At 40.7% G+C, this 18,879-nt stretch overlaps 1 protein-coding gene across 1 annotated transcript in view; it reads right to left on the bottom strand.

Moving 5' to 3' along the window:
* LOC113566061 overlaps positions 1–18,879 on the bottom strand; it is a 57,018-nt gene that overhangs the window by 20,292 nt on the left and 17,847 nt on the right. The window contains exon 2 of the mRNA XM_026989969.1: positions 14,747–14,843. Coding sequence (XP_026845770.1) covers positions 14,747–14,843 — 97 coding nt within the window. The remainder of the gene's footprint in view (positions 1–14,746; positions 14,844–18,879) is intronic.

The raw sequence follows: 18,879 nt of genomic DNA, 5'->3' as shown, positions 1-18,879 counted from the left end.
ACATTGAAAGATCCAACCGCTTGCATAAAATCAAAAAATTTATTTTGCTATGTGAAGAAACTTCAGCTGACAACAAACATAAGGGCTGCACTGCAAAATGAAAAGCAGATGTGCTGAAGATTTTTCAGAGCAATTTCTGATTATCGGTAATGGTCGAGCAACTGTCGAGGAATCGAGCGGATTAATTTCATTTCCTCCGAATTTCTGTAACTTTATCACAACAAAAGACGAGCTCATTAACAAAGTATTCCCAAATATCATTTCCAACTACAAAAATAATTATTGAGTGAGCGAGCAATTTTAGCGGCTAAGAATAAAGATGAAGGTGACATAAACTACATAATTCAGATCGAGATCATTGGTTTGGATCCATTTATTCAAATCTATTTATTGTGTTACAAATGAAGATTGAGGCACCAACTATCCACCTGATTTTGTCAACTCTTTGGATGTCCCAAGGCGCACAATTGACACCTAAAGATTGGTTGGAAACATAAACCAACCAAAACTGTGCAACGGTACGCGTTTGTTGGTAAGAAAATTTATGAGAAATTTGATTTACACGACGATACTTAAAAGAAAATTCGAAGGTTCTCTTTCCCAGGATTCCGATGATCCCAACGGCTATGCCGTTCGAGTTTAAAAGACTTCGATTTCCGATACGTATTGCATTCGCCATTCGACTATTAACAAATCACAAAGCCAATCCTTGAAAATATGTGGTCTGAATTTGGAAAATTATTGTTTTTCCCATGGCCATTTATATGTGGAATGTTCACGGGTCGGAAGACGATCTGCGTTGTTTGTTTTTACGCCTGAAACGTTGTAAGTTGCTGCTGCGACCGCAACTGGCTCTCTTAAACGACACGAAAAAGAGTGCGTGCGAGAGAGACAGAAAACGTGTCTGAACATGTCGTCGGGCGCTGCGTAGCCACTGCAAATTAATTTGTTCCTTTTGGCTATAAAAATTATCCGATCTGATCCAGATTCAGCAATCTCATAGATACGGTAATTCTCTATGAATGTGCGTTTTTAGTTTTCTCGTAACTTCAATATTGTGGATGCCTCAGATTTTCGTTCTTTGCGGGGGCGGAAAGGGGTCTGGCGAAATTTTGAATTTGAATTTTGATATCACAGGAGTGTGGATCGAAAATTTGCTTGCTCTAGTTCTTATAGTTTCTGAGATCCTTGAACTCACATTTTTCAATAATAATTCTAGATTCTATATAATAAAATAAAGTGTGTGATCGTCGATCACGCCAATATTCAGGTTTTTCTTCACTTCTGCTACCGCCGAGGGATGCTCTGCGATCGAAAGAGGAAAGTAGCAGTTGGACTAAAAGATCCAAAAGCAGAGACAGATGTAATTTTGCAAAAAATTTAAGGAAGAGCGAAAGACATATAAATCTTTCTGTTAAGTGTCATGCGCTGAAAATTGTGCAATTCGCTTTTAATTCTAGGCACAGACGTATGATATGTAATTAATATTATTGCGCATATATATGTATATAACACCAACGAGGGAGAACGTTGTGAGTTGCTGCTGTCATTTAGTCAGTATGGCTCTCCTCCGGCAAACGGCGCTAGCATTGAACGAAAAAGAGTGCGTGAGAGAGAGACAGAAAATCAGTCTGAGCGTGACGTCGGGTGCTGCGTAGCCACTGCAAATTGATTTGTTTTTGGCTATAAAAATTATCCAATCTGATCACGACTCAGCAATCTGATAGATAGGTAATTTTCTACAATTTTGCGTTTTTTATATTGCGCATCTTATATTTAGCGAGGAGCATAGGAACTGGACCACGGAAGATTGCAAAAATGCAATTGGGTCAGATATAAAATAAACCGTTTTATTTTCGAAATGATCGAAATGAAAACTACTGATACTGCTCATGTGGAAAGCTGAAAAATCATCAGGTCAAGGAAACAATAAAGCATGGACGAGGCAGCCTGACGGTGTAGGGCTGCTACACTTGGTGGAACGTTCTACAATTGATTAAAATCGATAGAATAATGAAGAAAGAGTATTATCTTGATATTTAGGAACCCATTTTGTCAAATTTTATAGACAAATGTGTTTTCCCCATATCCGAGATCACTTTCCAGCAAGACGGTAGCCCGACGCACACCGACGCACAGTGGCCTGCTCTGTTTAAAAAACATTGGAAAAGTACGAGTCTGCACCAAAGGGATTGGGCGAGTCTTTGGGAGCGCGTGAGGTCGGAATGGCGCATGATACCTTGCCAGCACCTACTAAATTTAGTCAAGAGTATGCCAGTACTTATTTAAACAAATATTTAAAAAAAAATTATTAAAGTAAACAAATTTGAAACGTGAAAATGTGGATACATGCTCTTTTCTTGAACAAATTAAAATCTCTTAAGGAAATGGATCTCTTTGAATTGAAAAGATTGTCATTTTTCAATCTCACTAAATTAAAGAATCTTAAAAAAAAAAATCACAAGGATTGATGGACCAACTGATTGACTTGCTGACATGTCCAAAAGCAAAAGCACAGCAAGACAGAAAACACAAAAAAGGAAATCAAATCTCCGCCCAGATGGGTTCAATTAACGCTAATTTAAAATGCGAACATACATAAATGGGTAGAAGGCTTCCAATTCCAGATACCCCAGAAAAGGGAAAATTCCCAGCCAATTTTCCACATGACCCCCATCAAAATTTCGTTGTCAGCGGTTCAAGGCCTGACACTTGAAAGGACAACAACTTCTGCCTGTCGTCCAAACACGCTTTGATTGGGGACAATAACTGAATCAAATCGAAGGGGAAAAGGGTTTGAACAACAGAGGTCGAAGTTCACCAAATGGTATATAGGAAAAACACTAAAAATAAATGTTTATTTTAATGCTAGTGAAAATGTTGAAAAAATTGATATTTCTAGGCATTTATAGAATTTCCTCTAAATATTTTTTTCAGAGCAATTTCTGATTATCGGTAATGGTCGAGCAACTGTCGAGGAATCGAGCGGATTAATTTCATTTCCTCCGAATTTCTGTAACTTTATCACAACAAAAGACGAGCTCATTAACAAAGTATTCCCAAATATCATTTCCAACTACAAAAATAATTATTGAGTGAGCGAGCAATTTTAGCGGCTAAGAATAAAGATGAAGGTGACATAAACTACATAATTCAGATCGAGATCATTGGTTTGGATCCATTTATTCAAATCTATTAATTGTGTTACAAATGAAGATTGAGGCACCAACTATCCACCTGATTTTGTCAACTCTTTGGATGTCCCAAGGCGCACAATTGACACCTAAAGATTGGTTGGAAACATAAACCAACCAAAACTGTGCAACGGTACGCGTTTGTTGGTAAGAAAATTTATGAGAAATTTGATTTACACGACGATACTTAAAAGAAAATTCGAAGGTTCTCTTTCCCAGGATTCCGATGATCCCAACGGCTATGCCGTTCGAGTTTAAAAGACTTCGATTTCCGATACGTATTGCATTCGCCATTCGACTATTAACAAATCACAACGCCAATCCTTGAAAATATGTGGTCTGAATTTGGAAAATTATTGTTTTTCCCATGGCCATTTATATGTGGAATGTTCACGGGTCGGAAGACGATCTGCGTTGTTTGTTTTTACGCCTGAAACGTTGTAAGTTGCTGCTGCGACCGCAACTGGCTCTCTTAAACGACACGAAAAAGAGTGCGTGCGAGAGAGACAGAAAACGTGTCTGAACATGTCGTCGGGCGCTGCGTAGCCACTGCAAATTAATTTGTTCCTTTTGGCTATAAAAATTATCCGATCTGATCCAGATTCAGCAATCTCATAGATACGGTAATTCTCTATGAATGTGCGTTTTTAGTTTTCTCGTAACTTCAATATTGTGGATGCCTCAGATTTTCGTTCTTTGCGGGGGCGGAAAGGGGTCTGGCGAAATTTTGAATTTGAATTTTGATATCACAGGAGTGTGGATCGAAAATTTGCTTGCTCTAGTTCTTATAGTTTCTGAGATCCTTGAACTCACATTTTTCAATAATAATTCTAGATTCTATATAATAAAATAAAGTGTGTGATCGTCGATCACGCCAATATTCAGGTTTTTCTTCACTTCTGCTACCGCCGAGGGATGCTCTGCGATCGAAAGAGGAAAGTAGCAGTTGGACTAAAAGATCCAAAAGCAGAGACAGATGTAATTTTGCAAAAAATTTAAGGAAGAGCGAAAGACATATAAATCTTTCTGTTAAGTGTCATGCGCTGAAAATTGTGCAATTCGCTTTTAATTCTAGGCACAGACGTATGATATGTAATTAATATTATTGCGCATATATATGTATATAACACCAACGAGGGAGAACGTTGTGAGTTGCTGCTGTCATTTAGTCAGTATGGCTCTCCTCCGGCAAACGGCGCTAGCATTGAACGAAAAAGAGTGCGTGAGAGAGAGACAGAAAATCAGTCTGAGCGTGACGTCGGGTGCTGCGTAGCCACTGCAAATTGATTTGTTTTTGGCTATAAAAATTATCCAATCTGATCACGACTCAGCAATCTGATAGATAGGTAATTTTCTACAATTTTGCGTTTTTTATATTGCGCATCTTATATTTAGCGAGGAGCATAGGAACTGGACCACGGAAGATTGCAAAAATGCAATTGGGTCAGATATAAAATAAACCGTTTTATTTTCGAAATGATCGAAATGAAAACTACTGATACTGCTCATGTGGAAAGCTGAAAAATCATCAGGTCAAGGAAACAATAAAGCATGGACGAGGCAGCCTGACGGTGTAGGGCTGCTACACTTGGTGGAACGTTCTACAATTGATTAAAATCGATAGAATAATGAAGAAAGAGTATTATCTTGATATTTAGGAACCCATTTTGTCAAATTTTATAGACAAATGTGTTTTCCCCATATCCGAGATCACTTTCCAGCAAGACGGTAGCCCGACGCACACCGACGCACAGTGGCCTGCTCTGTTTAAAAAACATTGGAAAAGTACGAGTCTGCACCAAAGGGATTGGGCGAGTCTTTGGGAGCGCGTGAGGTCGGAATGGCGCATGATACCTTGCCAGCACCTACTAAATTTAGTCAAGAGTATGCCAGTACTTATTTAAACAAATATTTAAAAAAAAATTATTAAAGTAAACAAATTTGAAACGTGAAAATGTGGATACATGCTCTTTTCTTGAACAAATTAAAATCTCTTAAGGAAATGGATCTCTTTGAATTGAAAAGATTGTCATTTTTCAATCTCACTAAATTAAAGAATCTTAAAAAAAAAAATCACAAGGATTGATGGACCAACTGATTGACTTGCTGACATGTCCAAAAGCAAAAGCACAGCAAGACAGAAAACACAAAAAAGGAAATCAAATCTCCGCCCAGATGGGTTCAATTAACGCTAATTTAAAATGCGAACATACATAAATGGGTAGAAGGCTTCCAATTCCAGATACCCCAGAAAAGGGAAAATTCCCAGCCAATTTTCCACATGACCCCCATCAAAATTTCGTTGTCAGCGGTTCAAGGCCTGACACTTGAAAGGACAACAACTTCTGCCTGTCGTCCAAACACGCTTTGATTGGGGACAATAACTGAATCAAATCGAAGGGGAAAAGGGTTTGAACAACAGAGGTCGAAGTTCACCAAATGGTATATAGGAAAAACACTAAAAATAAATGTTTATTTTAATGCTAGTGAAAATGTTGAAAAAATTGATATTTCTAGGCATTTATAGAATTTCCTCTAAATATTTTTTTCGAATGCGGATTCAAAATATCACAAAACGGAGAGCTTGTTCAGGCGGATATTCGGTTTTCAGAGGGAGAAATAGAAACCCATTTGTAGACACACTTAAGCATCTCAGGAGCGCCTCCTAATGCCTCACACAATTAAATTAAATAACACCATAATTAATTACCGGCCACACAAAAACACTCGGGCCAAACACGAGACTTGATTTGCTGGCCACCAGGAAGGTGCTAAAGTCCAGCCCCATATATTATGGATGCGGGTGCGGGTGTGCGTGAGCGAAATAAAGAATGATTTATGGCGCTAAGCTAACTAAAGTTTCGCTCAGTTTTGTTTCGTTCTACGCATGTTCTTGTTCTCTTAAATGCAGTAAATGTTCGTGGTATTTATTGTAAAGCAGTCTGGGTAACCTAAGTAATCGGAAGTTTCCCTGAGTGTACAGTTGAGGCTTATCATCGCGGCTGCTTTATCTCGCGCAGCTGCTGAAATATGCCCACTTCCGCCGCTGTTGCCCTGCCTTGTCGGGCTCTGGTGCTCGGTGCTGGCTGACCCTGCTATCGCCGCATCTTTCCGGCCACGCTGCTGTTATTGCTGCTGCTGCTGCTGCTGAAGGTTGCATGTTCATTTGGCTGTTCCCGCTGCTGTTGCACAGCATAAAATCCACTCAGCCATGCCACATAAAACCCGCAAAAAAGGCGATGAAATTATGGTGCCTGCTCATTGTGATGTCGGAGGTGTAGGAGCATGGCGAACCAAGGCAAGAAACGAAAGCTGCACAGATGCCCTGCATTCCACGGAGTATGCGGTGGCTAGGGACATTATTATTATTCGAGATATGTCTATGAAACCCTAATCCCAATCATAATGTTACAAATCAACTTTAATGATGAGAGCGATAATATGAGGGAGAATTGTGAGGCAAAATAGGCTCCATAGCTGCAGGAGTCGAGACCTGCCACAGGACGGGCAAGTTTTTGGCGCTCGGTTCTGGTTCTTGAAACTTCTTCAGTCCCCTGCAACGTCAGAACTGATTAACGAGCTGCAAATGATGTTATGCGCAACGGCCGCTGGCACAGCGTAAATTACAAACAACCGGGCGTGCCACAAGAGGGGACAAGGAGCTCTATAATGATGCTAATGATTATGTTGATGTGGCATTGTTCGCGTGCGCAGACAGCTCGGCATCCATTTCACTTGTTGCCTTGTGGCAGCTGCTGCACAAATGCTTGACACTTAAGTGGCCGCAAAAAAAAAAAACGAGTAAGCGAATGAAGGCAGAGGGAAGATAGTTCGACTTTGTAGCTCGCCTCCAATCCCACGAGGAACCCAAAAACTTCCCAGGCAATTGGCAGATGTCAGCTTTAAGCCATTTTAAAAAGCAAATGTCTAACAAAGCTGCAAGGAAAAGTTTTTATGCGCCACTTGGCCCGGCCATTCAAAACTTGTACGTGGCCAATAAAACTGCAACCGGGGACTACTGCTGTCCCCTTTCAAGGAGTCTCCCTTGACTTGGTCCGGATAGCACTTACGGGACACTGTCGAACTAAGAATTACTACGGGGGTCAGAGATATCGACAAGCACCGCCGAGAGTGCCTATATTTGGACGTTGACATGCAATGACTGCATCTTTCAAGAGGCGATGCAGTTACTGCACCGTCAAGTGGCCCGTGTGACACCAGCAGAAGGCTGTTACGCGCGGATCCTAGGCAAAACGCAGCCCTCCTCCCGCCCAACCAACCGAGGGGCGCTGCCGCATGACGCGCGGTGCGTAGCCGAACCAAACGCGAACATGCAAGAAAGATAGCTATGAGACTAACATTCGAGGAAAATTAGCACTAAACTTACTAAGAAACTAAGCATGCAATCGAAATACAAATACCATTACAATTACTAATTACTAGAAAGGTGTGTAAGGATTGGTAATTTAATAAGAGGAAGAGAATTAGTGTTGGATATAATATGGTAGAGGAAATTATAATCCGAGCATAAGACCCTAAACGGTTCATGCAAGGAATAATTCGATCTACAAATTGGAAGGAACAACGGTGTAAAATTTCTAGTCAGTCTAATAGGAATCGTGAAGTTTATGCGGCTCAACAGATCAGGGCTGTCTATGTCACCCCTGATCAAGTTGTGCATAAATATCACACCAAGCATTTTTCTACGGTTAACTAAGGATGGGAGGTTTACTTATCCCAGTCTACTAGAGTAAGATGGGAGTCTCACACCCGCATCCCAGTTAAGACCCCACAGAGCAGAGTAAAAAGTTGTTCTGTACTGATTCTATACGGTCATGATGTACTATGCACTGAGGGCACCATACACAGGAGCCGTATTCTAAGATCGGACGAACTAGCGAGGTATAGAGAGTCTTTGTTATATAGGGGTCGTCAAATTCCTTTGACCACCTCTTTATAAACCCAAGCACGCCCATGGCCTTATTTACCATGGTAGAAATGTGTTCGGAAAACTTTAACTTGGGGTCTAACATAACACCCAGATCATCCACCAGGGTAATTATCTCAAGAGAACCCCCAAATAGGGTGTAGGGAGCCAGCAAAGGGCTAGAACGATGAAATGTCATAACTTTGCATTTCGAGGCATTAAGGTGTAACAAGTTTGCACAACACCATGACTGAAAGTTATTGAGATCGGATTGCAAGCGAGAATGAAATGAAATGTCCTTGTACTGGACACAGAGTTTAACATCATCCGCATACATAAGTACTCGAGAGTATGTTAATACTGAAGGCAAGTCATTAATAAAGAGTGTGAAGAGTAAGGGGCCTAGATGGCTGCCCTGTGGTACTCCCGAAGAAACCTTTACTGGTAAAGAGAGGGAGTTTTTGAAGAGGACTCTTTGAGACCTAGAACAAAGATAGCTAGAAATCCATCTCAGGAGGTTGGGCGGAAACCCTAAGAGGTCAAGTTTATGTGCTAAAAGGGAATGGTTTACAGAGTCGAATGCTTTACTAAAGTCGGTGTAAATAACATCCGTCTGTAAGTTACATTGAAAGCCTTTAATAATGAAAGAGGTAAACTCTAACAAGTTCGTGGTGGTTGATCGCCGCCTTATAAATCCATGCTGAGTTGGAGATATAAGTGACTTGCAGAAATGTTGCAAGTGCGGAGTTAAAACCTTCTCAAACATTTTAGGAATAGCGGATAACTTTGCTATACCTCTATAATTTTTTGCATCAGACTGTATGGAGAGGAATTATAAACGATTCCTTCCAGATTGGGGGGAAGTAAGAGGAATCAATGGACAGGGTGAATAGTTTAAGCAATGGTCCACACAGAGCCTCGGCGCAATACCTGAGTACACAACCTGGAACCCCGTCTGGACCCGGTGAAAACACCGGCTTAACTAGTCGAAGATCATGAAGTAGGGAACATTCATTTAACAAGGGACTGAAAATGCCGTTCGACCTCGGTAATCCGTATGGGTACGGTTGACCAGAATAGCGTTCCTCAGAATAGGTGGTTTGGAAAAACTGGGCAAAAAGATCGGCAATTGCCTGATCATTATTTGCCGACGTATTACAAAATGATAGCGAGGATGGGTGTGCGGACGTTCTACGCTTACTGTTTACGAAGCAGTAAAACTGTTTAGGGTCCTGAGAAAAACGTATCCTGCAACGAGATAGGTAGTTCTTATAGCATTGAGCATTAAGAACTGAAAAGTTTACCCGAGCTATTAAATAACGAGAGTGAGAAGTAGGAGAGCCCACTTCTTGAAATTTTTTATAAAGTCTTGATTTTAAGTTTTTTAGACTGGATAACTCTTTGGTAAACCAAGGGGGTTTTCCAGATCTAATTGGACAAGAAAGCGGGACACAAGAATAAAAAAATGTGCCAAGAGCATTGTAAAAAATGTTTGTGCCTTTTATGACATCAGTGCACAAGTACAAAGCGGACCAATCAAAATCCCTAAAGAGGTTATTAAGCTTCGCAAACTCGGCTTTACGAAAGCAGCGGACACGTTCAGGTGGTCTACTCGACCGATCCAATATAGTTGGTCCTATATCTAGCGTACCTCGAAAGTAGGGTGGTAGGCGTCTTCAGGTATAGTGAGCGGAAGGGCTCGGGTTAACAACACTATGGTCGGATCCGATACACAGCATAGATCAAGCAATCGACCCAAGGAATTTTTCACATGATTGACTTGAGACAGGGACAGGTGAAGCAAGCCGTCAACAAAGTCATGTCGTGACATGGGCACTAGGATACTAGACTCGTTTACCGAAGACCAAACAGTTCCTGGCAAGTTGAAGTCACCAAGAACTATCATACGATCTTTATCAGATAGCGAGGAAGAAACAGCGGTTAAAGCGGACAAGTGCTGCTCATAAATTGAAATATCCGAAGAAGGTGGGATATACGAGCAAGTAATGAATATAGCGAAAGCGGGAAGAATCAGTTTTACACACAGGAATTCCAGTTCCTGTTGAACTTGGACTGTGAAGTGTTCTGACGTGAAGTAAGAGTCCACTGCAATTAGAGCCCCTCCTGCACGTCGAGACGAACGGTCCTTTCTAAAAGTTGTGTACCGACCTGCCAAATCCTCGGAACTAAGAATGTCCGGCTTTAACCAGGTTTCAGTAAACACAATAACGTGGGAAGCAAATGCAACACTATCCCGGAAAAGAATGCTGAGCTTACTACGCAAGCCTCTTACATTCTGATAGGTTACTAAAAGAGAAGTTAGTTTTTTGGAAAGGTGGAAGCAAGACGGGAAGTTGAGGTAGTTGAGGTTGAGGTTGAGGGTGGCACACTGGAAAGATATGGATAAGGGATATGGGGGGCCTATTCTTCTTCTTAGCCTTAAACTCCTTCCCCAACAAATGCTCCGGCCAAAATTTGGCGGAGCAAATGGTGTCAAATTTAGTTGGGGAGATGCTTATCTTAAACGAGGCTATTTCCCTGGCATAAGAGAAGTTGAATTTCTCCACCTTTAACCCCACGGCTTTTATTTTGCTTTGAATAAAAGCAATTACATCATTAGATGTGAGGTCAGGGGCCAGCCGTGAGACAAAAACTTGTCGTTTTGGTGGGACTCCCACCAGTGGTTTCGTCACCACAGGTCTTGTACCTGTGGTGGCAATATCCGGAGGTCCGGAACGTCTATTTACTGGTGGGATCGGGATAGACGGGACAACTAGCGAACTTGCGGACACCACGGACACGGACGCTGCAGACGTACTTGGCTGCACATTCTCCGAAGCGATGAATTCGGCTACCGAATCTGCATCGCCAGCAGCTGTCGTTGCCCTTGGAGTGCCAAACGGGATCAACTGCTGCACACTTGGAGTGGTCGGAGTCAGTTTTTCGGCGGCGCACGGCTGAGTGACGGTTGGCACTTGCAGATCCCGCGGAGTGACCTTTTTGCGCCTCGGAGACTCATTCAGCAGTTTTAAACCGCTAAACTGAGCCTCCATGGCTAGGAGCCGATCGTATTGGATTTTGAAACCAACGGTCAGCTCCGTCTGCCTCATGAAAGATACCATGTCTTTCTCCACCGCACGGCATGCCTCGCAACTGTAATGCAAACCATTACGCTTTGAAATGGCATCACTCACAAGGCCAGAAAATCCAGCGCATTTTGCGTGCACTACGCTGTCGCAGAGCCAGCAGGGGATAATCGGCTGATCGTGGGTGATCTGCTTTTTGCATGATTTTTTGGCACATACAACAGAAAGCTCGATATTAAAAAATTTGAACCAAATTAGAATTAAAATCAAATAATATTTCAAAACAAATGGCTATCAAAACAGTGTGCCAGACAAACGCTAATAGGAGGAGAGGAGAACAGTTGCAGCAGCAGCTAATGAGAGAGAGAGAGAGCTACTGAACAGAAAGTTACGAGAGCGAGAGAGAAAGAATAGTTATTTAAGTTTAGGTGATAGGGAGAGAGTGATAACACAACAAAAGCTACCAGACGAGAGCGGACTGCAATGCAATGTAATGCGTACTCACTCACTGCAACAACACAAACACGACAAGCCGACGCCGAAAAATAAATAGTTAAATAATGTCTTAACACAAATCAAAAGGCATGCACTCGCGGAATAGAATAGATTGTTGGCTGGTTAGGAAGTTAATTAAAGTTTATTTAGGAAAACACCGGCTGTTTATTCAAAACAAAAGGAAAAAATGCGGAGCGCAAAACAAAAACGCGTCTGATCACTACGAAAGAGAACGAACGATCTGAAATATTGAATAGATTCCATTCAAATTTTAATGACGAGTGCTCAACGCACAGCATATCACGTTAAATAATTCTGTGCGCGATTGTTTTTATATGTCACAAACTACTGCTAAACAATCAAAAATTACTGATTATTTAAAATAAGAATAAAAAGAAAAACCACACATAGAAATTAATCTTGTTATATTATGAATTATGTATATATATCCGAGTTTTTATAAAAAAAAACATGTTATTGAATTAAATTTGTTACATTTTTTTTTTTATTAAATCTTTTTAAAAACCTATTACGAACATAGCAACCATAAAATAAAGAAAAAAAAAATTTTTTTTTTCTCCTTTCGGTTAGAGCGTCTGCCGGGTATAACGACGTAAAATCGTCGGTCCCTTGAGTGTCGTTATAACCGGACTCTACTGTATTTCAATTTGAGTGTCGTATTCAAGTGTCTCATTTTTTAAGAACGGAAATTTTAGTTATTTCAGTTAAATTTTTTTCTTTAATCTACTTAAGTGAATGTGTTTGTTTTTTTTTGTTTAATTTGTGCTAAACTGAATAGAGACTTGATGAAAATTCAAATTCACCGTTTTCTTTGGCTTGTGCCAGAAATATTAGTGCCTGAAGTGTACATTTTTAGTGTGTCGTATTCAAGTGTCGGGGAGTGTATATCAGAGCCGAGCCGTTCAAACTAACTATTCTTATACTTTATCACTATTTCATATAACCAATACACATAATATTAAAATATATCTTACATTACTGTTAACTGTTCTTATACTTTATCAGTTTAGCACGATCTCATATAATCAATAAACATAATATTAAATAACATATTACATATTAGGGGTCAAGCCGTCTGCCAACCCCACGACTCACATGCTTAAGCTGGTTATTTGCCAAACAAACAAAAAAACAAAAAAAAAGAAAAAAAAAAAATATATATATATATCATAAAAATTGCTAGAACCAATTGGGAGATTTTATACATTAAGTTTTATCTGTTTCCACTTTGCTTGAAATTCTTTTTCCTAATCTCACACCAACACTAGTCGTTTTATTTCGCTCCCTACCACCAGATCACGCACACTGAACGGTGTAGTGTGTTTGAGAGAGAGAGAGAGATAATGAGTAAGCGCGTGGCTAGACTATCGTGGCCGCTGTAATTTTATTTGTTCTTTTTGGTTGTAATAATTATCTGATCTGATCCAGGTTAACAGGTTTTTTAACAGGTTTTTCCAGCCGAAATAGTTGAGATCATGGACTTGGTTATTAAGATCATTAACAGCATTATTGCAAACCCACTCTACCACAGCCAATTTGAGGAATTTCTTGAAGAAATAGACAGCCAGTATTCCGACTTATTTTTGCACGGTAACGGGGTAACCGTAGTGGTAACGTCTTGAACTTTTTGCTTGGGTGAAACAAAATATTTCTTGATTCAACTTTATTGTGGTTTATTTCGATAATAAATGACTTATTTTTGTCAAAGACATGGAGAGCGCCAAATTACTTCACTTTCAAAATCTGAAGTAATATCGCGATCAGACCAATGACACAAGTAACTTTATCATTGATTTAAGCACAATGAAGAATGGCTTCGCTTAGAGTTTTGAGAAATTCTTTCATAATAATCCTCTCAACAAAACAAATTATATGAACATTGAGCGATTTCGAATTAATACTGGTACACTTTAAATTAAATTGGTAAAATTGTAAACCAAATACTTGTTATACTTACTTACCATTTCCATGAAAATGTCAACCGAGGCCAAAAAATGAAAAGACAATAAAAACACATTTCTTTCCCAATATTATTTTCTAAATTGATTGAAATTCAGCTAATTTAACCAATTGGCAGTCTGGTGTGATAAGCTGGAGAATCAAAGAGGGCCTAGCAGAGGCCACCAGACCGGTCGCAGGTTGCGGATAGCGAACGGCCTACCTCGGTAGGTATTTCAGCTGCGAATAAACGCAGGGAGAGTACCGAGAATATGCAGTCCCGGACAGCGAGCGGATGAACATCCACACTGACGATGCGCTTGTGGTGCCCGATATAAAAACTATCCCAGTCGTTCACGCAGAGCTGAGGGACTTGGCCGCTCCCTGTTCTAATGATGCTGATTTAAGGGATCTCTGCCCTTTCCCTTTCTCTGCATCTCATTGGACGAATATGGAAAAAATACAAGGAGCGAGGTGCAAAACAGGGAAAGGTTCACACTCAATCTCCAAAGACTTTAGACCAAAGTTTAAAGTCCTTCCTTTTCCAAACTTTTGAGAGACTTGTGGGGGTTACACCTGAGGACAACTATAACCTGAACGTCAAAGATAGAGTGAAGAAGGCAATGACAGCGCTCTAAAACGGGTATAACGTGGATCCACCACCACACACCAAAGACCAAACAGCAGTCAAAGACTGGGGTTTTCAGTGCGATTTTCCGGATATCTCCTATCTCCGGATTTAGCCCCGAGTGACTATTTCTTGTTTCCAAACCTGAAGAAATGGCTCGGCGGAAAGAGATTTAAATCAAACAATTAAGTCAATCATCTTACAAACAAATTCCCATTTTGAGGAACTCGACAAATCATATTTTTGGAAGGGATATAAAGATTGGAGAATCGGTGGACATATGTATAGGACTACGTTGAAAAGTAAAATGATTGCTTATCCAAAAACCAAAATCATCCAAAAGTTCATGGACTTATTGAACAGCTCACGTATGCACATATCTGCATTCTAGTTTACATATAATGTGGAATATAATACCGAAACTTTAGATGCGATGCAGTTGAGGATGTTTACTTACCGGTGACTAATAGTTCGCCTCTGGTTTTTCATACACAGCTGAAAGCTTTTACTTCGCTTTTGTGGAATTGGAGGTGCGCTTTTTTTCGCAGGTTGTTCTAAAATAATAATAAAAAATTAAAAAGATAAACAATAGCCGAATTGAAAGCAGAACTAAAAAAGTTCTGTTTGATAAAAGCTATCTTATATTTACCATTGAATAAAAATGGACACAAAGACTATACAAATTATAAGGCTTGCAGTTCTTTTTCTTCCTTTTCAATACCGCCCTTCTTAAACTGCAAACGCTCTCGTGTAATGGGAAGCAATTTTGAACCGAAATTCAACCAAAAGTTATACCACATCAAATCTGATCCCGTGGCTGCACTTGGTCTACTTTTACTTGAAAGCGCTTTTTGTACCTTCGCTTTCACAGAAAATTTAGATTTGGTCACGGTCTTATTCTTAATGATCTGTGTATGTAAAAAAAGAGAGATAGGGAGTAACAAAAAAATAAGTAATACAAATTTAAGATAATTTCCATTCAATACACCGACTAGGATATTCATAACTTCACCTTCGATCAACTGACAAATATTTCAGTACAACGGTATCTCAAACCAGATTTCATTAGAATATCTAGTGTTTACATGCGATACTAGATGAAAGGCACTGCCCATACAATTTACATAGGTCAGTTTGTTAAGTTTATTGGTGGCCAGAGTGATTTCCAAATTGACTTAATGAAGCGCTAAACATTTTATTTTAATTTATTTGATCTTAGTGGACGCTCTTTGTTGTGGATTTAAGTGAAAGTGTTGTCAAATGTATGACAGAGAACAGAGGGTATAAAGGTCTTTACCAGATGCTTGAAATGCAGTGAAAAATACATTTCCGAAACCATATAATATACATATGTTTATCGTTCATTTATTATTATGGAGACTGCCATAAGTAAAAATTAGAAAAAACTAATATTCTTTAGTTGCGCATGAAATCCGAAGTGTCCGAAAAATGAAAGCTCACGAGGATCTGAGGAAATTTGGAAAACCGCTAGTCAAAGAGACAAATTTTTTGGGGCACGCCCAAATCAGATTGGACGTTGACATGCAATGACTGCATCTTACGTCGATGGCTATGAAACCTGGGTCAGTGGTCATGCTTCGGGAGCTTTCAGACACGTTGAATTCTCATATGTGCTCGCTCCACGGCTTGGGCACCACTGAGCAGATCGCAGGATGCATCGTCGTGCAGGAGCTTCTCCGAAAACTGGATCTAGCGAACCAAGAGAAGTGGGAGGAGCGATTCAACGAACCCGCATTCGCAAACTTAATTCTGGGAATCTATTGCCTCGTTCTTGGAGCAGCGATGTAGATCATTGGACACAATGGACTTTTCTTTGGCAAGCTATGCGTCGAGCAGTCAAGTGGGCAGACGTAGAAAGCATAATAATTCTAGGTGCACATTGGTTACAACGAACCAAACCGTAGCACGCTGCGCGCTGTGCAACGATGGTGCTCACAAGGTTTCGGCTCCCAGTTGCATCTAATAACTTCATGTTTCGCGAATCAGCTTCAGCTTCGAAATATTAAATCATCGACTGCAGTCTCGGGAATAGGCGACTCGTCACGGATAGATTTTCGGTCAATGTTAGCCTGCACTCTATCTCATCGGATTACTCAACTCTCATCACTGCCATTGTAGCCTCTAGCATAACCGATCGACAGCCAAGCTTTGGAATTGACACTCAAAACTGGAACATTCCATCGAACAAACCACTAGCAGATCCGGAGTTTCATAAGCCGCAGCGCGTCGATTTGCTAATTGGAGCAAGTCTGTTTTTCGAATTCCTGTGTGTTGGTCAGGTCAAGCTACTGCCAGGATTGCCTTCAATTCATAAAACGCGCTTGTGATGGGTCGTGTCTGGAGGTTGTTCCCGTTTAAAAGGTTCATCTTTGATGGTCTCTCGGGCTCGGGCCGTAGCTGCTTCGGATAATAGTCCAGAGGACCGGCTTGAGGTGCTTCTTCGGACGTTTTGGGAGACAGAAAATTGCATCGAACCAATAGTAAAGACTACCAAAGAAGAGCTAGATTGTGAAGCACACTTTGTCCACCATTTCCGTCTATTACATAAAGGCAATTATTGTGTTCGTCTGCCAGCAAAATATAATTTGGATCTCCTTGGAGAATCTTACAATCAAGCGGTTCGTAGATTAGAGGTCAGTTTAGATTGAGTTCCGGAAGAGGAAACATTTTTAAAGTTCGACGATGTCAGCCATGAGACTTAAACTTTAGGACTTGGCCCTACAATCTTCTTTGAATTCCCGCAGGCGCTCTGTTTTGTCATCCATTCCGCGATTCTACGATCCTCTCGGTCTAGTTGGTTCCGTAATTACTAAATCCAAAATCTTTCTCCAGCGTTTGTGCCGAAAGAAGTTGTCCTGGGATGAAAGCCTTCCAGTCGCACTGAACACCGAGTGGCAGGAAATATTCACCAGTTTTGGTCAGATTCGTCGGTTTAAATTTCCTAGGCTTGCACTCCTTCCATACGCTACGCTGGAAATTCACGGATTTTGCGATGCCAGCATCAAGGCTTATGGTGCATGCATTTATGTCGTGTCCAAGGGTCAGCATTCCAGCAGTCACTTTATGCCAAATCTCGTGTGGCTCTTTTGAAGACACTTACGGTACCAAAGTTGGAGCTATGTGGAGCAGAGTTGCTGGCTATGCTGAGATAGCTGGAATGAATGTCTTCAAGGGAAGGTGTTACTGTTGGTGTGATTCTGCTGGATTCGGGACGAGCCGTCAAGATTTAATATATTTGTTGCAAATAGAGTGGCAACAATTCAGGAAATGACCGAAAAAATGGAATGGCGTTATGTCCCCACAGCTTTAAACCCAGCCGACATTCTGCCTCGAGGCGCTCATCCGACTGAGCTGAATGAGTCAGCTCTTTGGGCTCACGGTTCTCCATTTCTTTGCGGCTCCTCAGATGACTGGCTACCCATCTTGCTACCTGATAAGCCATATACCCTGATGTTAAAATACAAAAATTAGCATGATAAAAAAAAATCTGCTTATATATTGCCTCTAAGGCGGAAAAAAAGGGTATTCTAAAAATTGTTCGCTATAAATTAACCACATATAATTAAGAACATTTTTTTGTTGCGTTGGAGAACAAAGTCTTCCGGTTTAGCTAGTATTGAATATATGTAGTTACATTGGATAGTTTGTTGCGATAACTGAGTGATATCTATGCTTGAGGAAGAAGAAAATATGATCAATAAAAAGACGAGCAAGACGCAAGATTCATGTGAAGAATTGATAAAGAAAACATATCAAATAATACCGCAAATGAGTAACAGCAATCAAAACCCCTCCTCCACGTCAAGAAGAACGGATATTTCTAAACGTTGTGTACCTACCTACCAAAACTTCGGAGCTAAGGATGTCCGACCTTAACCAAATCTCGGTAAATACAATAACGTGGGATGAAAATTTGGGACTCTCCAGGAAGAGAGTGCAAAGTTTACTGCGCAAGCCTATAGTATTCTAATAAGTTACTAATAAGGGAAGAAGTTATTTTTTTGTACGGGTGGTAGTAGAAGGGAATAGGATGTACTGTACTCTTTCAAAACCAAGTGCTCCCGCTAAAATTTGACAGAGTAAATGGTTTCGAATTGAGTCGTGATGCGATGATCTTAAAGGACTCTACTTCCTGGCATAAGAGAAATTAAACTTCTCCCCTTTTAGCCGCCATCTTTTATTTCACTTTGTATGAAAGCAGGTACATCATTAAATGGGCAAGTTCTGGGGAAAAAACTTGCCGCTTTGGTGGGAACCCGGACAGGTGTTTTGGCACATGGCACTTGTGATTGCAATATCCGGTGGTCCGGGACCTCTGTTTACTGGACGTATCGAATTGGACGGGATAGTTAGTGAATTTGCGGACTCAGCGGACATGGGTGCTAGAGACATTTCTGATTGCACGCTTTCCGAGGTACTAAGTTCGGCTACCGAATCTGCATCACCAGTGGCTTCCGTTGCACTTGGTGTCGCAAACGATATCAGCTTCTGCACTGAAGGAGTGGTTGCAGCTATTTTTACAGATGCCGCAGGCCAGAAGGTAGTTGGCACCTGCACTTCCCGCGGAGT

This window comes from Drosophila persimilis, unplaced genomic scaffold (assembly GCF_003286085.1).
Source record: "Drosophila persimilis strain 14011-0111.01,24,50 unplaced genomic scaffold, DperRS2 tig00000477-arrow-pilon, whole genome shotgun sequence".
In the NCBI taxonomy this organism is placed as follows: domain Eukaryota; kingdom Metazoa; phylum Arthropoda; class Insecta; order Diptera; family Drosophilidae; genus Drosophila; species Drosophila persimilis.
Note: the sequence above shows the minus strand (reverse complement) of the source record. Positions and strands in the feature narration are given on the sequence as shown.